This window comes from Zophobas morio, unplaced genomic scaffold, assembly GCF_036711695.1.
Source record: "Zophobas morio isolate AGI-343-1 ecotype UQ-CSIRO unplaced genomic scaffold, CSIRO_AGI_Zmor_V1 ptg000203l, whole genome shotgun sequence".
Taxonomy (NCBI): domain Eukaryota; kingdom Metazoa; phylum Arthropoda; class Insecta; order Coleoptera; family Tenebrionidae; genus Zophobas; species Zophobas morio.
This window is the reverse complement of record NW_026972307.1, coordinates 103944-128362: the sequence shown is the minus strand read 5'-3', so window position 1 is coordinate 128362 and position 24419 is coordinate 103944. Positions and strand designations below refer to the sequence as shown.

General features: G+C 37.0%; 5 protein-coding genes and 1 long non-coding RNA gene across 7 annotated transcripts; 3 read left to right on the top strand and 3 right to left on the bottom strand.

Annotated features, from left to right (window-relative positions):
* Window positions 1–5471: 5471 nt before the first annotated feature.
* Window positions 5472–6305, top strand: LOC135145972 (uncharacterized). Its single transcript, XR_010283631.1, has 4 exons — window positions 5472–5543; window positions 5739–5893; window positions 5949–6068; window positions 6126–6305. It is a non-coding gene; the product is annotated as an uncharacterized LOC135145972 (long non-coding RNA).
* A 593-nt stretch (window positions 6306–6898) lies between these two features.
* Window positions 6899–7796, bottom strand: LOC135145948 (large ribosomal subunit protein eL13-like). The gene is made up of 3 exons (XM_064078076.1): window positions 7704–7796; window positions 7495–7634; window positions 6899–7443 (listed from the first exon to the last, which is right to left on the bottom strand). Exons 2-3 carry the CDS (start codon window positions 7614–7616, stop codon window positions 6930–6932), a joined length of 636 nt encoding a protein of 211 aa, XP_063934146.1. The 5' UTR covers window positions 7617–7634; window positions 7704–7796; the 3' UTR covers window positions 6899–6929.
* A 1760-nt stretch (window positions 7797–9556) lies between these two features.
* On the top strand, window positions 9557–11959 carry LOC135145932 (heat shock 70 kDa protein-like). 2 transcript variants are annotated; one of them, XM_064078049.1, is made up of 13 exons: window positions 9557–9618; window positions 9836–9971; window positions 10029–10146; window positions 10196–10313; window positions 10364–10432; window positions 10482–10636; window positions 10694–10821; window positions 10876–10968; window positions 11025–11174; window positions 11236–11390; window positions 11446–11605; window positions 11659–11763; window positions 11815–11959. In XM_064078049.1, the coding sequence occupies exons 1-13, from the start codon at window positions 9559–9561 to the stop codon at window positions 11880–11882; spliced, it is 1515 nt and encodes a 504-aa protein (XP_063934119.1). In that variant the 5' UTR covers window positions 9557–9558; the 3' UTR covers window positions 11883–11959. The 2 variants fall into 2 exon arrangements, with proteins under 2 accessions (XP_063934119.1, XP_063934118.1); XM_064078048.1 differs by having other exon boundaries at window positions 10482–10821.
* LOC135145931 (WD repeat-containing protein 3-like) lies at window positions 11949–15978 on the bottom strand. Its single transcript, XM_064078047.1, has 22 exons — window positions 15823–15978; window positions 15618–15708; window positions 15490–15563; window positions 15382–15432; window positions 15273–15330; window positions 15027–15220; window positions 14776–14967; window positions 14629–14721; window positions 14356–14574; window positions 14197–14304; window positions 14032–14139; window positions 13850–13975; window positions 13703–13783; window positions 13540–13646; window positions 13153–13477; window positions 12932–13092; window positions 12800–12881; window positions 12670–12743; window positions 12519–12619; window positions 12371–12459; window positions 12168–12307; window positions 11949–12109 (listed from the first exon to the last, which is right to left on the bottom strand). Exons 4-22 carry the CDS (start codon window positions 15416–15418, stop codon window positions 11972–11974), a joined length of 2433 nt encoding a protein of 810 aa, XP_063934117.1. The 5' UTR covers window positions 15419–15432; window positions 15490–15563; window positions 15618–15708; window positions 15823–15978; the 3' UTR covers window positions 11949–11971.
* A 1987-nt stretch (window positions 15979–17965) lies between these two features.
* LOC135145917 (coatomer subunit delta-like) lies at window positions 17966–20245 on the top strand. The gene is made up of 8 exons (XM_064078034.1): window positions 17966–18092; window positions 18171–18266; window positions 18943–19031; window positions 19085–19166; window positions 19243–19575; window positions 19620–19810; window positions 19862–19987; window positions 20036–20245. Exons 1-8 carry the CDS (start codon window positions 17966–17968, stop codon window positions 20243–20245), a joined length of 1254 nt encoding a protein of 417 aa, XP_063934104.1.
* A 402-nt stretch (window positions 20246–20647) lies between these two features.
* Window positions 20648–24363, bottom strand: LOC135145916 (nuclear pore complex protein Nup93-like). Its single transcript, XM_064078033.1, has 21 exons — window positions 24252–24363; window positions 24042–24175; window positions 23783–23901; window positions 23658–23719; window positions 23377–23512; window positions 23179–23324; window positions 23075–23116; window positions 22849–23028; window positions 22680–22789; window positions 22526–22631; window positions 22283–22468; window positions 22058–22224; window positions 21901–21989; window positions 21751–21839; window positions 21611–21692; window positions 21483–21559; window positions 21302–21431; window positions 21100–21236; window positions 20962–21042; window positions 20832–20903; window positions 20648–20776 (listed from the first exon to the last, which is right to left on the bottom strand). The coding sequence occupies exons 1-21, from the start codon at window positions 24285–24287 to the stop codon at window positions 20648–20650; spliced, it is 2310 nt and encodes a 769-aa protein (XP_063934103.1). The 5' UTR covers window positions 24288–24363.
* Window positions 24364–24419: the final 56 nt, after the last annotated feature.

Below are 24419 nucleotides of genomic sequence, written 5' to 3'. Positions count from 1 at the left end.
TAAGAAGACTGGTTTAACCTATTTATAATTGTGCTATGCGAGTACAGGAAACTTAAGAGTGTAGGTATACTAAAGAGTATTTCTATCTTAAAGTCGGCACATGTTTCCCTAATTTTTTATTTTCCTTTATGCGTCTCTCACAGTTGTTTAGTCCCCTCGCTATTTAGTTAATCTTATCTCCCCCGTATATTAATCTTAGTTATACTAGTTCTTTTTTGTCAATCTCAATTTATTAACAAAAAGAAGATATGCGAACTAGTATATTTCTGAAATTAAGTGATAGGACATTAGCTAAAGAACAAAAAATATACTACTTAGTTAATTAGCTTAAGTCTCCCATGAGCGCTGTCAACTGCTTTCGGATTAGGGTAAGAAAGAATAAAACAGGATGGTCACAAGCTAATTCGTTTAACTGTTAGACGCCCAAAATCAGGAGGGTAAAAATTTATTAATTTAGGTAATCATCTTTACGAGCTTCTTTGGTTGTACGAATAATGGTTATGCTCTTACAATAAACTTCTAATCGTTGATGCCATCGGTCTTAATTTTCGCAGTTTATTTATTCAGAGCCATAGATTGGTTAATTAAATAAAAGTCCATGATTAATGATTATTTAAACAACTGCTGAAGAATTAAACTATATAAAGTGTGCTTTTTTAGTAGATTTTATGTTCCTTCTCAGTTCTTGAAAAATTGCTCTCTGTATTGAAATTGTCCCACATAAGATCTTGTTAGAATTTTACAGAATTAAATGTGTAGTTTTTTTTTCCCTAGCAAATTTTTTGTGTTCTCAACTTTATAATGGTTAACTATGCATAAACTAATAACGAAAATAATTAATTTGAAACCTTTTAAATTCTTGCATTTTTTGTTTAGTTTTATTAGAATAGTACATAGCACCATTAAAATTGCTGAGTACCTAACCCTTCATTACGTAATCTTGTCCTGTCTTTTTTTCCGCGATCTTCTCAGTTCGCAAGCAAGGGTTTTTGATAAACTCTTGCCTTTTCTGCAGATATAACTGCATGCATGAACTTGGGCGACCTGGTTTGTGTTTATTCTTTTCACGGTGGGATTTTTTCCCTGCTTTTAGTTCTGTTCTAACATGTTTTAAATATTTAATAAGGTTGAATATCTAATTTTTATTAACCATACTTTTCTTTTAATTTACGACACTTTTCTGTCTTAATGGAAATGACGTTACCTCTCAGGTCATTCCAATTTATGCACTGCAGCAGGGGCAGAAAATATCTTTTATCCCTAAATTTAGAGAAAACTGATTATCTTATGGCCGAAACTAGAATTTTGTAGCTATAAAAAAAACAAAATTGTTGACCCAAAGTTTAATAGTATAGTTTACCTGATATGCCAAAATAGGATTTGCAAACCTTTAATTAAGTTTTACTTAAGCCACCGTCATTCTTTTAAATATTTTTTTTAATTTATAAGGTTTTTTATCGTAATTCTAACTTTGTTATATCCCCATTCTATATATAAAATTTTTTAATTTTTTTTAAAGGCCATAAAGGTAGATTGTAAGTAATTCGTGTATTATAACATTTTAGTAGGCCTCCGTAAACCTATTTACCTACTTTTTAAGTAGCTTTCGGACTAAGCGGTTCTTGATAATGTAATTATTATTAAATATGTTTATTGCGCTCACTGAAGTCGACTCTATCTCTAGCTCCATTATTTTTAAGGCCACGATCTGAAGTATGCATAGTTTACGCTTTTATTAACTCTCATTTTTCTTTTTTAAGTACAGGCAGTAGTGAATACCGAATATATATAACTACAGGTATATTAATTATACGGATCATGAAATTTTTTTTTTGGGAGAAACGCTAGCATATTACTACTCTTAGAGAATTGATCCATAAAACTGAAATTTTCTAATTTAAGCAATAATTTAGAACTCAGTCGTTAATTAATGTTAACTACAACTCGCTTTATTAATTTGACATCATTTTATATGGTATTTAACGTTCTATCATGTTATAAGCGCGTTTTCCAAAAGGGGAAAGATTATATTAAATAAAAGCGGTACTAATCGAAAGATCAGTATACAATTTTTTTTTTAAGGAGAGCCTCTTAGAATGCCTTCATTATCCGAAGGAAGCAAAAATTAAATAACTTATGTCCCTTTACTAGACTGCTGCCCGAAAAGAACGGAAAAAAAGCTTTATTTTAGTATTATGGTACAAATGGCCCCCCCCCCCACGGCAGTTTAAGTCGCAGTACACAACGAAATGCGATTAGAACAAGCTAGATTATATTAAATATAGCTGATCTTGTATAGAGTTTTTATTTTAAAGTAAATAGTTGACGCTAGATTTGGATTATTTCGGATTATTATAATGAATGGGTCCTTCAAAAGTCCTTATAGAGATTACAAAGTTTAAAACAATAATTTAGTAAACGCTAGACTGAATACTTTTAATATACAAATTTTTTTTATAAAGAAAGCAAGTAACCCATATAATATTATCGGTTTAACTATGATATTATGAAAGCAAAAATATGATAAACCTTAACATAATAAAAGCAAGAAAATATAATTCGCCTCATAGCAAAGTTTTCTTCTAGTAAAACACAAATGATATTTCTTTACTGTTTACTATCAAAAGAAAAGGTTGTGTTTTTTTTTGTAATTCAATATATAAGAATTCGCTAAATATTTGTTATGTTTAAAGAGCTGCTGAATATCGACTAGTATTAGCAAATTTTTAAAATTAACATAGAAGCTTAGCATTTATTTCTTATTGAAGCACTTTAGTTAATTGCATTTATTTGTGTAGGCCCGCCCTTCGTTTCTTGTCAGGTTATAAAGCTTTTTAATTTAATTAGTGTTTGTTTACACGCGAGGGCTAACTCAAGACGAAGCGCGTCTACATAGGGCACGATCTTTTTCGTGCGCTTCACGATAAAATCTAAGCACAAAGAGCAACTGAAACTTCAAAAGCCAAAACTAATTTAAATTAATTTCAAACTTATGCTAGGACACTCACCGCATATATAAGTATATACTAGTAAATAACACTATTAAACACAGTACAAACACATAGACACTAGTCACAGCATTCTATATACCAGCACTATATCACACTCATACAGCAATCATTCTAGTGAGTTCAGATTTTTACTTTACTAAACTACTTTTTTTCCGAAGGTACATAGATATTGGCCATTAAATACTCGCAAAGCATTAATTACGCAATTTTTATTAGCGCTAAACTTTAACTGTAACCTCTAAACTATACAGTCAAGTCTTCCTTTCCAGGTGCACCCGAATTACAACTTATTTTTTTTAATGTAGTATATAGCCCTGGATTGCATCTGAAAAAGTTCAAGTTTATTTATTAGTTCTCTTTTTTACCCAGCATTGGAGAGAAAAAAAAACTCAAGTCGACTGCTTATCTTCTGCAATTTTCGCATTGGGGCTATAACAAACTATAGACTAAACCACCGTTGGTCTCCACATGATGCTATCTCGGATTAGCATCAACTCACTGAGTTACTCAAGTGTGCAGATAGTGCCGGTGCTTCACCAACTAAACAGAAAAACCCCTTAGTTTAGCTAACTTAGCGCTTCTGCTTGGGTTATGTTACTGTACAGTGTTTGTCCATTCTATATATATAAGATAAGTTTATTGTTAAGTCAACTCCAATTGAAATTGTTGAAAGATGGTCGTTTAAGCTTCTAGTAAAAAATTTAACTTCAAAGTATAAAGTATATATTGTATGCTTACACCAGGTGATTTCCGGCAGCTACATAATACCCCAGGTTTATTAATTTTTATGTTTATGCTTTATTTTTAGAAATTTTAGAATCTTTCAGAACTATCAGCACAGTTGCAACAGTGTTATAATTAAGAGCAAGAACAGTCGGGGATCCGCCAAGGGCCGCGTTTACAGAATTCGTGCTGCCTAGCTTGAAACAGTTGTGTAACTCTTAATAAGTTCATAATAATCACTGAAGATAAATAGCATTAAACTAATCGAAATTATCGTTTGGTAAATAAAAAATATATGATAAATTAAAGTAATATGGTAAAATTTAAAAAAATGGGAATAAACAGAAAGACTTAGAACTAAAAAAGAACAGTTAAGATCAAAAGTAGGGAGGCGTGAACTAAACTTCTACAAAGTATGCGGGTTTGCATTAAAACCATTCTAGCGACGAACTACTTCTTATTTTTTTAATTAATTATAAGTATTAATCTGTGGAGCTACCTTTACTGGGTAGCAAGACTGGATGATATATCTTATTTTTAAAGGACTTTTAATAACTGGGTTGTATATTTGAGACAGGAAGACTTAAAGATTTAACAACCAACTTATCAAATTAAACTGCTAATTTTAAGCACATTCTATACCAAACTTTACTATATGAGATATGAACCGGTCTGTCGTCGTGGCGAGAGCTAGAGCTCCGTATTTTTTTTTTACCGGTCTTTGATAGTTAAGGTTTGAATTAACAACTGTACTTTCTAAGTATCCAAAAAAATGTTTAAGATTTTAAGCTGTTTGGCTTAAATTTTGAAGGAAATTTTACTTCTGTGAATCTGCCTGTTATCATTTGCATTCGTTTCAATTCTAATAGTAATCTGCTCATATAAAACTATACCTTTACATCAAAATTTTTTAAAATAATTTCAACTTAAGATGCTACTGTTTTATATCGAAAATCTTCAAAAAACTATGGGTTTAACAAAATAATGAGAAAAGAGTTGAGTATAATCTAAAAGCAGGCAGATCATCAGAGATAGAAACATATATATATGTTATTAACTACGGGGCTCAGCCTGGCAAAGACCAAGTAGATTATGATAAAAGTACAATTTTTTTTTGCAAAAGTTGACTCTAAAACTTTTTAGAAATGAATATAAGAAATAATATTTTTCCATATTAAGTATAAGTAAAAAAATATAGATTTAAAAATTTATAAGGGGAAGTGCACTTGCGAAAAGCACTTCTACCCGTCCGATCTAAGAAGTCAAATCTCCGGGGCCTTGGTTAGTTTGCGTTGGGTGACCGGAGGCCTAACCACGTACTGCATCCCCCTCTAATAGTCGGAACATTCTTGGCACTGGCGATGTGTGGACGCCTACTTGCTCCCGAATAAAGACTAAGCAGTATGCGCTCGACTTACCGAGCATCCGCAAAAGTCACTAATAAAATGTATACATATATGTTCCACTTTAAGTTTATTAAGCCTATATGAATGTATTCTTACTATATGTGTCTTTAAAATACAGACAGCCCCTCATTCCAGGACAAAAATGTAAAAAAACCATATTTAAAAGACATAACTTCTCCTACAACAATTTTTAATAAAGATCTTAATATTTGCTCCGACTGTCGACGTTTGATTTCTAAATAAACGTTGTAACCTTTGAGAGAGTATAAAAATAACTGTTTCTTTAATGCAGTGACATGCTACATGCACGCGGTCTTTAAATTAGTTGAGGTTTCCATTTACTTAATTAAATTCATTTCGAAGTTTGTTTTGGTACTATAATTTAGTTAACTGATATTATTTGGTAAGTATTTACAATTTTATAAAATTTTTATTCTATTTCGATATCTCTAGCCTTTTAAAATAAGTTTACTTTAAATACTTTGTTCGTGCTAATTTTTTTCGTCTTTAATTAGTATATTGCAAAACTTTCATAAGCTTGAGTTTGTTGATTTCTGATTTTTGTTTATTATAAGTCTAGAATAAATTTTTAATTTAGAATGGACACTTCTATATTAAAACTTCAAGCATCTACTCGCACGGGTGGAAAAGGCACCCCAAGACTGAAAACAAGAGTTGTAAACAATAAAGGAAACTCTGATAACAATAGAATTCAACTTGCTTTAAAGAAATTGCAGCTTAACACAATTCCAGGTTTTCGTTTTTTAAATATTTTTTGTGTATTCTGTAAGCTTACCTTTGCACATAGGCATTGATGAAGTTAGTATGTTTACTGATGACAATAAAATATTGCACTTTGAAAAACCAAAAGTTCAAGGGTCTTTGCAATCGAAAACTTTTACCGTTTCTGGCCGTTGTCAAACTCGAAGTAGAGCTAATTATGCGCTGTTACCTCGACTATCGCTTATACATTTCTAAAAAAAAGGTATAGAGTCCACCCTAAGTTCGATTCCAGGAGCAAAGAACCGTTTAAAAACTGAAGATTCTATTATAGAGGGAACCCCCAACAGCGCAAATCATCAAGTAGCAAACGACGATGACGACGATATTCCGGAGCTTCTTGGAAATATAGATGCTGATTAAGTATTTAATTTACAAAGGATTGTTTGTATCAAATAAAAGTAATTGGAGTGATGTTATCTTAACTTTAAGTGCGTATTTCTCACTTATTTCGCGGAGGATTGCTGCAACCTGCAAAAAACTTGCATAAGCGTTTTTTTGTAGGCCCTCACGGCATTCTTTTTACTCATTCTTAAAAAAGAAATTTTGTGAGTTGCGCCGCGTGTATCCACAAATAGCACTTGCTTTGCAATAACTAGTTAAAGTTATTAAGTACACAAGTAAGCTTTTATAAATAAGTTAAAATTCGTTTGCAGCTGCAAACATTGCCAATTTTGTAAAGTTTAAGCTAAAATATTAACTCGGCACTTCAGAACAAAGCGCACATAGGCAATTGTAAGAAACAAATTTATAATTAATAACACTAAATTAATGAGATTGAGGCTTCACCAGTAAGTAATGAGAAGTACTTAAATTTAGGTCACTAACGGGCCCCGACTTCAGAGGCTATTTGTAAAATATAACACCACTAAAACTGCACCTCAGAGGACACTGGCTACCGCCATACACATGAATGATTATATTAGGCCAAACAAAACAAAAGACACTATTAATATAATTAATATAATTTAAGGTATATAATTAAAATAGATTTTAATATCAATTTAACTTATGCTTTAGTCGATAAAGATTCGGCCGCAGCCTTTTCTTGACTACGTTTTAAGCGAATGCCAACCAAGCGAGCCTCCGCTCTAGCCATTCGCATGGTTTGATATGCAGAGATCTTTGTATTAATGTACTCGACGGGGAGCGTTTGTTCCTTATTTGGGGGTTGCTTAATAGGTAAGACATCCCCCAATAATACTTGCTTGGCGGCGCGACAATCCTTTGCTTTAGAATCTCCTTTTCTAAATTGGTTTTTGACTTTTGGAAATAAAATTAATTTTTCTTTATAAGCCTTCAAACGTTGAACGTTGAGAGTTAGAGATTCCACAGATCGATTACGACGGCGAAAATCTACGGCGATACCAATAGTTCGGGCAAACTTAGGTGAGATTTTAGCGGCTTTCAATTCTTCAAAGGTAAATCCACGTCCAGCACGGACACGTATGTTGTACTTACTAGTGGGACAACGAACAGCTGGGCGTAATAAAGAAAGGGGTCTTGGGGCGAGACGTGCAGCTCTAGAAGGATGTTATGTCAAAAAAAAATTCGAAAGAAAAATAGTACCCTACTTTATCATTCGTGACTTACGACGACGTGACTTCCTAGCTGGTTGATTAAACCAAGTTTTCACATATCTTTGCCAGTCTTTATGAAGGTGAGCATTTGGCAACACATTATTGTGGGCAACCATATTCTTTTAACCACGTATCTATGAATATTTAGGATTAAAATGCTATACAACAAAATAGAAAATTAAAAAACGCATTAAAACTTTAACCTATAGCACAAGCCACTCGAAAAAAAATTTAAGCAGCCCGAACGCCGGATAGCCAACTACTGAAGACAGGAAAGGCTGTTGTAAAAGCTTAGTAAAATAGGGGCCCTCAAATTTTTAGTTCGACTTTGGCACGCGTTAACATACGATGAGAACGTAGCGTGGGGAGTTTTAGCCAAGCTGATGCCGTTTTTTGGCCTGGTAACACCCACATATTAACTCAGGGGACGCAAGCACAGCATACCATGGGTTGTGTATAATATATGAAATATTCATTTTTCTTTGTTCAACTTAGAAGTTGTAACTATTTTTTTAGTTTATTGTTGTCTATAGTCTTTAGTTCGCGTAGTCCTTTTGGTTAAACCTTAACATCTAAATTAGCAAGCAACAAAAGAAAATATAAAAATGTTTTTATTGATTTTTAAATGCGCACTATTTTTTACTCTGCAACACATATTATAGCTATACGTAAGCTCCATATCCATAAATTTTTTTTATTACGATTTATATCATATTTTTGGTGCCTATATTACTAAAACACTTAAAGATTTAATTATTATTTAAAAAAAGTATGTTTTTATTTTTTAATAATCTTATCTCTACTTTAAGTTGGTTTTTTAAAACCTCACCTTCTAAAACTTTCAACAGGGTATGAGCTCAGCTTTACATCCTTTCATAAATTTTAAAAAATTAACTTTTTTTTTAAGTCAAACAGGTTGAGTTTACCTATACCTTTAAATTATTTATTTAAACAGTGTTTTATAAAATTCTTCAACCTTTTCGGGTTTTTATGATTTTTAAAGTTTCTTTCTCAAAGAATATGCCTTATTATTTGAAAAAAATAAAGTTTAAGTATTAAGAGCGTTAGACGCGATTAGTTTATATTTATATTTAAAGTCTAACTGCTTATTTTATAACTCTGATGATCGGCTTAAGTATGTGAGGTTTTTAGTTCACCCTGACTATCGACACAACTTTTAAAGTTTCTTAACAAACAGTTAAGAAGGTCGTCGATAATAAGAAAGAGTTAAAGCAACTTTTTCTTCTTTGCGGCCTCTTATCGAAAAGCTTTGGGCTGAACACGATTGTCATGCAACACGAATTATCACGTTTTGCCAAGGCATAGTCGTTAATAGCGTATAACAAAGACCTTAGGGTGCACTATAACGCCTCGTAAACTTGTACTTACGAGTGTAAGAAGTTACAAGTTTATATATCACTAGAAACTGCCAAAACATAAATTGGGAAATATAATTTATGTTAACGGGTTATTTATTAAAGGCTGACGAAAGTGTTAATCAAAAGGGCAGATACTTAAGCTCCTCTCTACTAAGTATACCCTTTTGTATTTGTAAGAGATATATCACGCTAGTAGGAACCAAATTTTTAAAGCAAAGTTCAATTGTTGTACCAACTGCTTTAAAGAGAAGTTCGTTGCTATAGCGAAAATGCAAAACAAAAGCTCGCTTTTAATTTTAGAGTGGTAAACATATAGAGAACGCCATTAAACTATTAAATAAAATGGGCCGAGCTGGTTAATAATTGCTTGTAGTGGCATAAAATTAAGTTATTCCAGGTAAAAAATGCAAAAGCAAAGCGTCAGTAATCAATATTTTTATATTGTAAAGTTAAAATTTCTTTGCGAAATAAATATTGTTTGTTGGATTTTTATAGTATAAAAATAAAAAGCTTAAAAAAAAGTTTATAAAAGTGTAGAAGGCTTTTACTTCCTCGCATTTACAAACGTGCGATCTCATTGGCTAAGCAAACCGAAGGTTACAGCTATAACGTGACAAGTGCAAAGCGTGATTTTCTTATATTTTACTTTTTTAAAAAATATGTAAATTTGAAAATTAATATGCCTCCTGTTCTTGTTCTAAAAGTTGGTAACTTTAATAGTTATTCGGGAATAGTTAAGGTAATTATTAAAAATTTTATTACTTTTGTCTCAATTTTATTTAGTCAAGCAGTTAATTTAAGTTTTTTTGTATGATATATGATAGTGTTGGTTCAACAAGATTGGTAGAATGTAAAAGTTTGACGTATTTTGTAAACTTGGGCTAATTTTGTTTGTAGGAATTTATGTTATTATCTTAGTCTATAACTTTTTATTTTATTTTGTTATATTCTTCTAGGAAGAAGGGACGTATAAAATTATTGAGAATTCCTTCGGAGAAAGATCCACTCCAAGTTATATAGCCTTTACAGAATATCAAGTAGAAGTAGGCTCTTTAGCCAAACAAAATTATATTAGCAATCCTTCAAACACTGGTTCCACTTCTTTTGTATTTATGCAATTTAATGAATATTTATTTATTTCAAAAAAAGTATTTGGCTTTAACAGGCTTTTATCTAATAAGATTTCTGATTTTAGTCCCTCTGAACTGAAGCGTTGGCAGTGTCGTATTTGTAGGAATAAAGATTTTGATGAAAATGCTATTGAAGAGTATATAATTATTTGCACTGCTAGTTTTTATACTTTAACTTTGTTAAAGTGGTACATTGGTTGAAGTGACTTACCTCACTGAAAAAAAGATTTTCAGTCCTTCAGAACTTATAACCATCTTTTTGAAGGAATTAAAATTAACTGCGGAAACCTCTTTATCTCTCAAAGTTTTCATATTTTTTATTACGAATTAATCATATTTACTATTATTTTCCAGTTGTCAAAGGCTATTGTGGTAATGCCATCATATTTTGTGGAAGACACCCAACAAAAGTTGTTTGAGGAGGTTTTTATCATTAAATTGTGAAAGGAATTTTATTATAATTATTGGAAAGATCGTCAAAAATTCGGGTATTACTGCACTGAGATTTATCAAGGAGCCCGTCTCGGCTTGCCTCGCCTTTGATCTAGTTGAAGATGCTCTTGTTATAGTGCTTGACTATGGAGCACTGGGCGTAACCTGCTCCTTGGTGCGCATAAGTTGCGGCCTGTACCTTTTTTATTTAAAGTTATTAAGTTTTTATTACACGTTGATCCCTGCAAACAGCTACACTTTGGTAAAGACTGAAGTTGACAACAGCCTGGGTACTGCCATTCTCACGGCTCGTCTTATGCAGTTTTTTGCTAGTCAATTTTTTAAGAGTACGAAACTGAATATTTCAGAAAATTTGAAAGGTAAAATCCTTATTACTGAGTAATCACTTGCACAAACTAAAATGTATGACTTAGCGGTACTAAAGCTCCGTGCAGAATGTGAAAGAGCGCTGATTGCACTTACACGGGCAAAAACGTACACTGCAAGTGTCGAAGCGCTAATGGAGGGTTACAACCTTCTATACTCCCGCCCAATTTATATAAATGGTTTTGTGCTGAATCAGGCATCGACTTGAACTGTACTATCGATCGAGGAACTTTTGAACAGCTGTGCAAAACTCAACTTGAGGACGGCCTGAAACCCCTCCGCTCACTTCTAACGAATTCTGAGATTCCCCTCGGTCCCCAGGAAGTGACGCATGTGGTTTTTACCGGTACCAGTTTATTATGCACCTGACACAAGACTCTTAAAACCGACCGAGAAACCGGTTTCAGGCGGGGGTGCAAACATTCCTCTTCTGCAGGAGTTACTAAAGCAAGAGTTCGAAAGTGCCAGATTCTTGTGCGGGAGCAACCCAGAGGAAACAGTTGTGATAGGGGGACTCAAGGAGGCGTCTCTATTATTGAAGTTTAAAGGATCTCTCAACTTAGTAACTTTGAAATCTTCGCACGTCGTTAAGCTTTTTATACACAGACTGCTTGCAGGAAGTTCAGCCCACCGAAGTATATGCATTGTCTCACACGTTGAGCCTCGAGATCAGTGGAGGTCGCTGCTATCCTATTCTTAAGAGGATGACGCCGCTGCCTGCCCATCAGAAAGTCGTCCATCGTATTGCCTGCGACGTTCTATTAAAAGTCTACGAGGGTATGCGGGGTTGGCGGAATAGCCGGCCCTGCGTTCTCTTAATCGTTGTTTAGGCGAGTGCTCGACTGTCGAAGGGAATAAATTATTGAAGGAGATACCAGTAATGGGGATCAACAGCGAGCAGATGGTGTCCATCAACTTCCATTGCAGTCAATCCGGTACGCAGCCTAGTCCCGTACTCGGTGGGGGCACTCACAGACATTCGACAGGAGTTCTACGGATCGCCGTGGAGTCGAGCGTGAGTGGAATGCAAATCTGTGAGGCTTATATTCCGTGAGTTCCGCCAGAACATAAATATTAAGAAGCGCTGCATTTCTTGTTAGGAGCTGCTTTTTATTATTACGATGTGAAAATAAACACGTGCGTCTAAAGGAGCAGCTTTCTTTTCTTGCGTTTATATTTCTCCTTAAATTGCAGTTCGGCACTGTCAAAAAATTTAATGTCCCTTTCGATCAGTAAGTTTTTTAAAAAAGCGAGTCCGGCTTGATTGCAGCCAATGGTGTCCTAGTGCAATGCAATAGGAGGAAGAAACCAAAACAGCACGTAGCCTGTCACAAAGTACTTTGAGCTGCTCAAGTTGGGACCGCAATTTCAGGCGTAGGTTGTCCAGCGCTCCCGCCATGACCTGGCTAGACACGAGGCGGTTGTGGTGAAGCTTGAGGAGATAAAACAGGCACCGTGCCGTTAGCTCGACATCCTTCCCTAAACAGCAAAAAATGTTCAAGCAAGGACATGTGACTACGGTATAAACATGTGCCCACGCACCTGCCTCTGCCCACTCTTCGATGTAATGCAAAAATCGCAGAGTAAAGGCAAAAGGCATCACAAGAAGCGCTTCGTCCAGATCACTAGCCCTTTGATTGGTCCATGCTAGTACAGCGTAAAAAAGTGGTTGGCTGGCCGTTTCAAAAACCTGACAGACTTGACCACATGCAGCAGATATTCCGCGGGAGTCTTACACTTATGCATAGAGAGAAGCGGGTCCCGAAGTCGTTTAGCTGGCGGAATTTCGCCCTTACAGAGAAGTCAGACTGCCTGCAGTTTCAGTGGCTGAAAAAAGGCACCTTTTTCATTGCAGCTCGGCACAGTTCCGCAAATTCTCTCTCTGCTTCGACCTCTTTGTCGCACACTTCAATGGCTGCAAGCCAAAGCACGTGTCACTATGGAAGGACACTAAAAAAAGAGACAACCAACCATCGATAATCCTCTCCGATGCGTGCATGGTTGTTCTCGACGGCTTGCCAACCCCAACAGCCTCATACACTCCTTCATTGGTCTAAGAAGTCACGTGAACAAGCGGATCATGCGGGTTGTTCCTAGCGAAACCTCCTCGAGTGCGAGCTGGTCCTCCACTATAGCGGCGTCCATGTGTTTTTCCCTGTCGAGCTCTCGTTGGATGTCCAAGTACACAATATCTGGTGTCCTTTCCCACAGACGGAACGACCTATCACTGGACGAGGTGACCACAAAGTGACCGTATTTACTGGCTGGCAAAATAACATAAGACAACCAAATAAAAACAAAGCAGCAACGACTGGAGTTATTACCCGACACGCACCAGACTTCAGATTGGTGGCCGCTTAGAGTAAGAATGTGGTCGAACGTGTCGCCGTCCCAGTACTTGACCAACTTATCTTTGCTTGTAGTGAAAAAGTAATGCGTGTTGTGCACGAAAGTGACGTCCGTCACTGTGTCCGCGTGCGCAAAGATAGACTTGTGGCAGTCTCCAAAGTCCAGTCCCCAAAGTTTTATGTTTTTATCAGCGGACGCGGAGACCAGAAGCGTGGAGTCCGCGGAGATATCAAACTTGGTTACGGGCAACTTGTGCCCATACAGGGAGGTAAAAAATTTCAGGGTGTCCTGGAAGAAAATCTACTGACCAGACGGCAAGTGTTATTATCCATTAGCACCCATGATACGACACTCACAAAGACCTTTATGGTGCAGTCCAAGAGAGCCACTGCCAGAAAACGGGCGTCCGGACTGTATTTGACGCAAAGGACATCATCCGACATTAGCAAGGTGCTTTCCAGTTCACAGCCTACACCGGTCACATGGCAAAACGCAAGCAACAAATTGGAACCAAATAACCCACACCTAAGCGGAGCGCTGATTTGGAGTAGCTGTCATCCTGGATCAATGAAAAGTCCCAAAGCTTTACTTCATGGTCAGCGCCGCCTAGTTTAGCGAATAATAAGAGGCGAAGGGTGGCCCTGCCATAGAAAGCCCAAAGCAGACACGGACCGGAGGCGAAGCGTTTTCCGTCGGGCCGCAGCGCCAGGGACCACAGGGGGCCTTTATGCGCCTGCTTTTCTTCGAGTAAAAGGGAAGCAGAAGCATCAAACAGTTGCAACTTTCCGCACTTTGTACCTACCACGCGGTAATAAGCATATGGAGCCGCGCCAATCCAAAACGCCTAAGCGCACCAATAACCAGATGTTTTCCGCCAGGCGCTAGAAAGGCGCAAAGGCCGTGTGCCGAAGGGATTGTGCGGATACACGAGCGGGTCTGAATGTTCCAAAGCTTGACGCATTCTGTACCACGTGGTTAAAATACTGCATAAAATAAGCAAAGGCTTCATATCAACATACTTTTGGCGCAGGTGGCCAGCACTGTCCCGTCCTCGCTGACGACGATCGCACGGGCACCTTGACGGTGGCCGCTGGCTTCCAGACTGCCCGTCAAAGTCGAGGTGGTTTCTGCTCAGCGTTAAGCAAACCGACTACTGTGAATAGATTCGCAAACCTCACCTTTTAAGGAAACCTCGTACTGCTCCAACAGATTATTAGTTAAACTTAAAATTAACACCAACGGTGGTGCATTGTCATAAGCAGTGTCAATCTCTTTTTTTCTAACAAACTTTTTAGGTTGGCATACGGACAGCGAGCGCACGGGAGAAACTGTTTTTAGCGTGTGGACGTGGGAAATCTCATCCTCCACAGCGGCTTCCACGCTAACTTGCAGCGATCCTTTTGCTTTATAATTTAAATATAAATGATTTAATTAAAACACAACTAACTTGCCTTTTTCTTTAATCCGTCTTCTTCGCTTTTTTAATTTCTCCTTGATCTCTACTTCAGTAGCCAAAACAAAAAATTCTATAGTCTTTCTCTGGCCTTAGAAAGCAATCTAAGGGATGGTCAGGACGGCTAAAGAGGCGGAAGACAAACCTTGAACGATGAGGACGCGGTCGTTATGCAGAGTTAACGACATAACACGACCATTTTCTTTCCGTTTAACTTCTCCATGAAATATAATTTCTAATTTACAAAGCGACGATGTTTCAGCCTCTCGCTTTAAAACATCGGTCGAATCCTCGATTTTCCTAATTTTCCAAATTTTTAAAACTTCATCCGTAGATGCTTAAAAAAAATAATATAATTAAATAATTCAGAAAATTCAGACAAAAAAAATTAAGCACCGGTGATTAACTTTGATAATTGCGGGTTAACCACAAAAGAAGTAACTTCGGAACGGTGGGAAGCAATAGTATGCACGCAACTTTGCAGATCCAAATCCCAGAACTTAATAGTGGTGTCTTTCGACGAGGAAATTACGTATTTTAAAGAATTTATTATAAACACTCGAGTGATTTCATCCTTGTGGCCTTTTAATCTTTACTAGCGGGCTTAAAATTGAGACGGACTGGCCGGTATAAAAAAGTTACCTGTATAAACCAGTTTCGGAAACTACGTCCCAGACTATGAGATCAGTATCTTTCGATCCTGTAATGACATTTAAAATAGCCTGAACAATTTATATTTTAAGAAAAAAACCAGAAACAAGTAAAATTTCATCGGTATCAAATTCCATAGTGGTTACTTGGCCTTAGACAAATGGATGTTCAAATCTTAAAAACTTATAGTTATAAACATATAATAAACCTTTATGACCGCTAAAGGTCACAAAACATTCCCTGGAATCAAGTTTAAATATTTTTAAATCGCCATTCGCGTAGCTAGATTGTGTTAGTGCTATAAAGAAACTTTACAATAGAGTTTATAAAACTAACCCTACAGCAACAATATTTGATTTTTTTCCGAGACAAATGGTACTAACCTCACTTAACTTGTTTTCTTCATAGGTTTTTTCATATAACTTGCCTGCAAAGAACAAGATAATATAAACTTAAGTTAATAAAAAGTAGATTTAAATCGACATAGTTATTATAATAATAATTATTACCCAAATAAAAGCAAAAATGATAATAAAAAAACCTTTTAACTCAGAATTTCTAAAATCATAAATGTGAACATATTCTAAAGCGGGAGAAAGTACAATATCTGAATTGGGGACGGATACAATATTGCTAAGACTACTCGCAATAACTCCAAAAGAGTCGGCAAACTCATAACGAAGATACGCTTTCTGGCCCATTTTGGGGCTATACCGCCTGGCGAAAGGCAGTACGAAAAACGAAGCGGTTGTGCAGGGACAGTGGACTCAAAAGATCTCGCAGTTCACGTGGAGCAAAAACATTTAGTTTACTGTACTGATGTCTACTACTGTTGTACACTACTAAAACAGATCAGTTATTTTTGTTATATCACTTAATAGTGATTTTTAATTTAATTGATTATCTACTAAGATATTGGTTGAACTATTTTATTAAAAAAAATTAAATGAGACAATATTTTAACCTTTTTTTTCGCTTTTTAAGTTAGAGTATGTTCTGTTATAAATAAAAGCCTATTTAATAGGCTTGCTCACTCTTTAAGATACTTTTCCTAACTTATTATTTTTATACTATGTTTTAAGGTTATTCAGATAAAAAACATCTGATACTTGGTCTTCCCTAGCTTACTTAGGTTTTTTCCCCCGTATGTATATTTTGTCAACCGATTGTAGTTGTATATGTGTTCACTAGTCAAAGCGTATACTTGATTTTAAAAGAATTTAGAAACCAACTATTATTTATTTGTAATCGAAGCTTTATTTTAATATTACTTTGTCACACTTATATGGTTTGGGCCCACCAACCCTGTTTACTTTACCGAGTATATGTTAATATATTATCCTCCTAACAACGATATAATCTGTAAAGTTTCTTGCTTACTTTATGATACCTTTCAGCTTTGTACCTCCCTGCTATTTCTTGAATTCACTAGGAATTATGACTTTTATGGCTTGTACTGTTATTCTATATTTGCAATAACAAATAATTTTACCCCTCTTTTACTGAGGTAAATCTTTGCAAGAATGAAAGTGTTCACTTTTACCCTTGCACTTTGAAGCTTAATTACTCTGCTTTGTTTACTAATAGAGGGGTTTTGAGGGAAGAAAAAACTTTGTTTTATATAAAAGTCCAAGGTCTTCTATGCATTAAAACCCCCGCTAGGGATAGAGAACATAGTAAAGCGAATTTATGAGCGAAAACAAATTGGTTTGCGTAAGAAGAGGGTAAAAATAACAGAATAAAGTATAATAAAGTTAAACCAAAACTTGACTAAAAGATGTGACGAAAAATATATTTATTAAAAGTGGTACCAGTAAGCTTATAATTTATAAAGAAAGAAGAACCTAAGTCAAACTTAAGAAACGTATGAATAGTAGCATAGTTTAATTTTAGGTAACGTGACAACTGTTTTCTCTTTAGAAAAACAAAGGTAGAATTTTTAAATTACTTGCCCTTTTCGTACTTTCTTGCCTCTTTGAAACGTTATTTTATCCACTTTTTGTTTTTTTAAGTGTACATATGATATTTACTGCCTAAGAGCAAATAAGTTAATGCAGGTTAACTTGCGCACCGCAATATTCGTTTACAGATTATATTTCAGATTTTATTAGATTTTTTTATAATTAAATCTACTGTAAGAGTTATATTATCACTTAAATATAAAATACTAGCTTTCGAACTACACATCGGTAATAATAACACAATCATATTCATACCTTTCTTTTTATTATACAAACAAGCTACGCTACATATTCTCTATTTGTCTTCTGTCTCTTTGATACTGCATAACTAAGGGCCTTGGCAGAAATGCTTTGCAAAAGGATATCTTGCTAGCAATTTCCTACAAACAGTTATATAATACATTTGTCACTAAGTTTCTACTGTAACGTCTCTCACGACTTATGATAAATCCTTTTAAAGGAACGTGTGCGCTTCTCCTAATTATTTCTTTCTATCGAGAAAACTAGTGCTTTACTATGCAATAAAAATAATAACAATAACGGAGTAAGCGGAGTCTCAGCACTGACTGTTTAAACTGAGAGATATTCCGCCCAACCCATGGACTGTAGTGTACGTCCCTTCCCCCGAAATCTTTGATAAGGGTATAACCATTTCTATATGCCTGAGCAGGCTTGGTTCTTTTGAAATTTCCACGAACGTAGCTTGCGAAAGTGTCTAAGAAAATGGTTTTGTTAGCTGCTGGTATTTGTAATAAGAATGGGGAACTTCTGGTTTCTCGACAGTTTGTGGAAATGTCCCGTTCACGGGTAGAAGGTTTATTTGTTACCTTTAGCAAACTACCCAAAAAAGGTATCGAAAGCTTTTTTTGATTAGAATCCTAAGATTTTCTTGCAGTCTTTTTATAAAAGATAACCTTCGTACATGTAGAACTTTTATCCCCGTTACACCTTATACTAAATCAACAACTATCTTATGATCTTTGTAACCTTTATATACCTAAAAGCTCCTTTATAACGCACTTAGGTAAGCAACACACTTTTTTAGAAACCGAAACGGTTCGTTATGTTTATCAGCCCATGGAAGAACTATTACTTGTCCTTATAACCACCATGAAAAGCAATATATTTGAAGATTTAGAAACCCTAAGACTTTTTTCAATAATTGTAAATTTAATAAATTAATACATGTCGATTACTCTCAATCTTCCCTTTCAAAGTTACCAGAATACTGCGATATTACCAAACCAACTAGCGTTATTGATAACGCTATTAATCTAATTTTTGCTTTTGATGAAAGTATTTCTTTAGGTACTCATTGCAAAAACAGTATTCACTTCTGAATATTTGCCTTTTATATGATTTTAATTTAATGTATTGTTTTTCTTTGTTAAGAATTAATCTAGTCTTCTAAGTTTTTACTAGTAATTTTTTTTAACAATTTGAGTAGTGGAAACAACGTCACTACCAAGTATTTCGTTTTGCATTAATAATGTTATAAAGTGTAAGCAATTAACGTAAGAATTTTGTTAATTTTTTTAGTTGAGCTGAAAATGTTAGTTTAAATGATAACAAATATTTAAATTCTCTGCAAAAATCAGCTTGATAATTATTACTGGAATACCTTGAAAGAAGAATTACAAATTAAATTGGGCGAGAGTGCAGAAGCTACTAACTTTATTTAACTTTTTTTTACTCATAAGGGTACCGTGAGAATGTCGATCCCGTTCAAATCAGAACAATAATGGCTAAAGAAAGTTTAGATGAGTATGTAGCTAACAAATTAGAGGAGGTTAGCCCGTTTTACTCCGCCCCTTTCCTTCCTAATTTTAAAAAATTGCCCAGAGCAAAGTCAAGGAGGCCAAAGCTGTAATGAGGCAGAAAGCGTTAGAGCTTGAGAAAAAAAAGAAACTCGGTTATGATAAGTGTACTCTAAAGATCAATTCAACGATATGTCTCCATTTAAAAAATAAATTCTCAGTGGGAGCTTCTGTTTCCTATAGCAGTTACGCCTTTGAGGGTTATGAGGAGACCAGCGATGTCGATTCTGTGGGAAAGACGGAGCCCTCGTTTCGATCAAGAAGTGAAAAGTCTTGAGCATTTATATGCAATTGTCCTCTGGCGGGCCTTCAGCTACAGTTTTGCTAGGCCAGTCAGGAAGGGATGGCGGCTGGACAAGAAGAAAGAGAACGACGAATTTATTGGAAGCCTCGTGGCGGAAGGTAGCTCGTCAGTAGGCAAAAAAAAAGATAAGCAAATTTTTACTGCTTATACACATGCAGGGGAAAGCTTGATCGCGCCCTTGAATAAAGTGGCATCGCCCTCAAAAGATTATGGTTCCTGCTTTTTCCTGCAACTTTTGTCTTTGGCTTTCGTTCAGAAATCCACGGCTCCTCACCAACTGACGTGAATGCAATTTTGGAGGAGAAACTAAGACTGGAAGTACATCGCGAAGGGCAACTGCAAAAGCTTGAACTGGAGGGGACGCTCAAGTTGCAGGCTTTGGAGCCTCAACGCGCTTGCCTCCAGGTTCACCTGGACTTGCCAGAGGACAGTGGCCTGGTCTACAAGGTGACTCTCCGCACTGAACCGGTCAAAGAGAAAGGCATTCCTTTTGGATAGATTCATCCGCAGTTGGACAAGTCGCTCTTTGCGAGGTGCATTCTGGGTCACAAGCAACGCAACAAACCCTTCCCACCGTCCGAGCTTACGGTTCTGCGGTACCGCTTGCAGCAGCCGACGACCTGGGTTCCCCCGTTTTCTGGTTCTTTAATACTCTGAACTAAGCATTTTCAGAAAAATTTAAAGGCCTCCTCCCTAGTAAACTGCTGGCCTTCATTAGAAGCTGATAATACTTGCAGCTTGAGCGTAGAGTACGAGCTGGAAGACCCGCAACTCACGCTAAAGCACGTGGTCATCTCCATTCCATGGTGCTCCCCGCCTTTTGCTGATAATGGAAGCCTTTTCTCACTTTTACCCTCGGTCGACAAGCCCGACGCCTCCTGATGCAGGCGACATGGACGGCAACTACTCCTATGACGAGCGTAACGGCAAGCTCGTGTGGACCGTCAACCACGTGGATTCCACAAACAGGTGACATTAAGACCCATATTTAATTGTAGTGATCTGAACGAGATGAATGCCGGAAGGACGGGCAGTGCAGAATTTAGCCTCCATGAAACAGATACAGGCAGCCTTTACCCGGTCGACGTGCACTTCCATTGCTCGCAGGCGCTTTCCGGTGTGAAGGTTAACACCTGCATTGCTGTATATGCACCTCTTAACTGACTATGGGATTTCTTAGATCGCTAAAATTGTGACTACCGATGAGAAAGAAGTTGCGTTTTCGCTGACTACTCGGTTCGAGTGCGAATCGTTCCAAATAGTCTGAGACAATAAAATAAGCATTTATTCAAAGTTAATTTTTCGTTGAAGAGAAAAAAGTTCGCTGAAGTTGATGTCCATGCGAAGATCGACACAGCATTGCTGAACAAAAAGGATCAAACATTCCGCTTCCTTGATCCTGGTGGCTCTTCCCTAAAATTATTAACACATTAAATAGTCACACGATAAGCCAGTCAATGCGCCTTACGACATAGCGCGCCGAAAGCAGCGTTTCCAGGGCTATTTTCGGTAGTACTCGTAAGTACACTTCTAAAAGTTCCTACGGAAGTAGCTGGTATAGACAACTTTTGCACACCATTCTACTACGAATAAGCTACAGTGTTTATATTGGAAAGAGCAGCTGCTTTTTCATAGCGGTCCTGTTCGTCAAAAGAAAGAACGTTCAGCTGCTTGATAGCCTGTTAATAATAAAAAGACTAAAAAAACATCAAAAAACAACCGATGAGCAAACTGGCCTGCAGAATTCGCGGAGCCACGGACGCCAAAAAGTTCTCTGAATGAGCACGTTTGAAAGGATAGTAGATGTCAGTGAAAATAGTAAAGACGTGCCGGAAGCCCGTGAAGTTTGCAAGAGCTTTAGTCTGGTACTCGTCTCGAAAGGTGTACACGGAAAAACTAAGAACGGCGTGGAGGTACTAGTCCAATTAGTGTAGATACCACGGTATTCCCTGGCAAGACGGATGAGATCCTCGCCTTCGAGAACTGCGTCCTGCAACATGAGTTCCTTAAACTGTTCAATGAATATTTCGCACACAGCATTCTCGCACGCTTTGGCCTTCGGACGGCTCTAAGAAAAAAAATAAACAGGCGCAAGTACGACAAGAACGCCCAAGCATACTTGAAACTTTTCTTCGAAGTAACGAGCGGCCAGATCAAACAACATAACGGCGGCCACTGGGTTATTGATTTTCTTTCCTATCGAGGGAATGAAGAGGCGAGGAAAAAAGAGCAGGCGATTAAGTGTACCTCTAAACTCGTGAGCTATCGACTCCAAAAGCGACGGCACGTTGAAGGTGATCGCAAGATTCGGGTTCAATATCAAACCGGGCTGGGAAGGGCTGTATGAAACAATGGTCATAAAGCAGCAGCGTGGTATCACGCCTTACGTGGAGTCGATAGTATTCGCGGTGGCCTAGAAGAGTTTTTAGTGCCTGCGGTCTGTCGTGGAAGTCCGTCGCCACTTGTCGTACTTGGTCTTTATATGAGCAGAGTAGCCAATAAGGGCGATCCGGAGAGGGGAGCAGTCGCGGGAGAACCTTCAAATATGTCCAAACCGGGAATAGCCAGATAGAACAGAGCTGTCATGCATTGCTGTGGAAAATCGCCCCCGTCCTTAAGAAAGTGTCTTATCGATGCAGTAACTCGCTTGAGCCCCACAGCCAGACAAATCGTTATTAAGCAAAGAGGTGGAACCTCGCGTACGCGGAAACCATCTCTTGCACTTCAGACTTGGATAGCAGGCAGTCACCCAATGTAGATGCGGGCTGCTGTGTCTGAAGAAGGGCGCTGGTCAGCATGGCGATGGAAAAGTGGACAGCCTCGACTTCGTGGGTGTGGTCCTTCGAAAGCTCACGAATGCCCTTTGCAAAACGGTATCAGAAAAGGATGCGGTAAAAGTTTTCGGAATCGCTTTGAAACCCGAGCAAAGTCGCAGCATAGAAGCTGCACGTAGAATTTGTCCAGTGTAGACCATTTCTCGAAGGAGCGATTGTCCAGGAGCGACGGCGCCTCGTGTTGCCAAAAGGCGTCTTCTCTTGCAACATTTTCCTGCAGCCTCTCGAGAGTGTAAATAGCGCGCTGCGAGGGGGGCTGTACCGCGTTTAGCTGTAGCAAAGCAGCCAATAAGAGATAGGCTATGATATTTAAGTGCGTCCTTATAACTCGCATCCAGACAACGTCCTCTACTGACTGAAGTATATGTGAATTCTGGAAGGAGGGATCCCGCGTTAGCACAGCGAGCACCGCCCTTTTGTAGCCTTGGAAAGTTCTTCCAACAAAATTGATAAAAGTCAATAATATAGTAATTTGAGAACACCTGCTGAAGTGGAGGAGGGTAGGTTCGTTGCTAGTGCGCGAGTCGCGCTGCTCTTCTTCTTCCATATAGCGACTAAACAATGTGGAAAATTCTCCCACGTGGGAAAAGGGCTATGGATTTTTTATACGTCACCGTTAGTAGCGTATACCGATAGATACATATGAAAGACTTGAGGTGTGGCCCGCCACGTGCCACTTCGGAGCAAATAATAAGCCTGCACCCACTTCCGCTCAGCGGGGTCCCGAAGTTTGTGAAGAAGATCTTCAAGAGGAGCAGTAAATAAACTTTCTAGAGTTTGCTTCGAGAGAACAGCCCAGGTGAAGGGGTCCCTCGTGTGTTCGGATCGGCTCTGTGAATGGTAAGAAAAAAACTCACAAATTCGTAAAGCAGCAAACCTTGAGGGCAAAAGTATGCAGAAAAGTCCAGCATTTACTAACCTGTTCAAAAGTAAAGAAAAGAATAACGACTTGCCGGTGTTGACAAAAAAAAAAAATGAGACAATGAAGGGATCTTTTATATTTTCTTTGCAAAGTTTGGTGAAAAGACATGTGCTATCTTCATGGTTAAGCTGCAGAATATAATTCGAAACAATGTTCGCATAGCGGCTTTTTGTATCCTGAAAATTCTTCCGACTCGTTTTATTTTCTTTTAAAAACAACTTAAAAAAAGTAAATTTTCTACAAAAATTAGGTAAAACCGTAATTTAAAGAGTCTACGGAGGAGTAAGCTGATGATCTCGGAGGTAACATGTGTGAATATCGGATGCTCTTTTTTATTTTATCCCATTCCGCAAACATGTTTTTCCAGTAGCTCTTATAAAATGACGCGGAGGTCTGCAGATCAAGAAAATCGAAAGCGTTATTTTACAAAAAAGGGGGATGAAATCAATAAAAAAATTTTAGACAGCGGAAGATATAATAAAAAGTTTTTTAAGATTTATCGAAAACAAAAAAAGATACAAATATAAGAACGACTTACATTCTCTTCCGCCTCTTCAATTAAAGCGGATATTATTAACTCATGCTCATTTTCTAAAAATCCTATATAAAGTTTACAAGGATGTAAATCTTAAAAAAAAGTGTGCTAATAAAAAGGTTATGTACCACAAGCATCGCTTTTGCCGAAACTTGAGCGTGAATCAAGAGTAGATGATCGATTTATTTCCTTTAAAAGTTGCATTTGGTCCGCGAAGTCATAAGTACTTAAAGCCAGTATCTTTTTACTAACAAAAATCAAGTATAAAAGTAACATTTTATATGAGTAACAATATTATAAATATATATAAAGATCAAAAAGAAATTTAAAACCGGACAGTAAGGTTTTCATATAATTTATAATTTATTATAGTTTAATATAACTTACGCTTGACTATCATTTGTGTCGTTATGCTTTAAAAGCAGATTTTGATTAAAATCACTAGATTTTTTAGCTAACTGACCTAAAGTCAGCATAACCGTCTCGCTTCCATCTAAGTTGACCGCCGTTCGAGAACTCGCCTTAAGTAATAAAAACCGTTTAAAAAAAACTACGCCAAAATATATTTTATATTATAATTTATTGTAAAAGAAAAACCTGTCTTTCTAGAGCTTTCAAGCTGCTTAGTGACATATTTTGAATAGCAAAGTATATATATATAACTAAAGCTGACAGGTAATATTCCCTACGAAAGCAGGCAGCACTATTAGCAACGACCGCAAGCAATGCCCCCTTCCCGTCTCTCGACTTCTTCTAGCTGTTTGA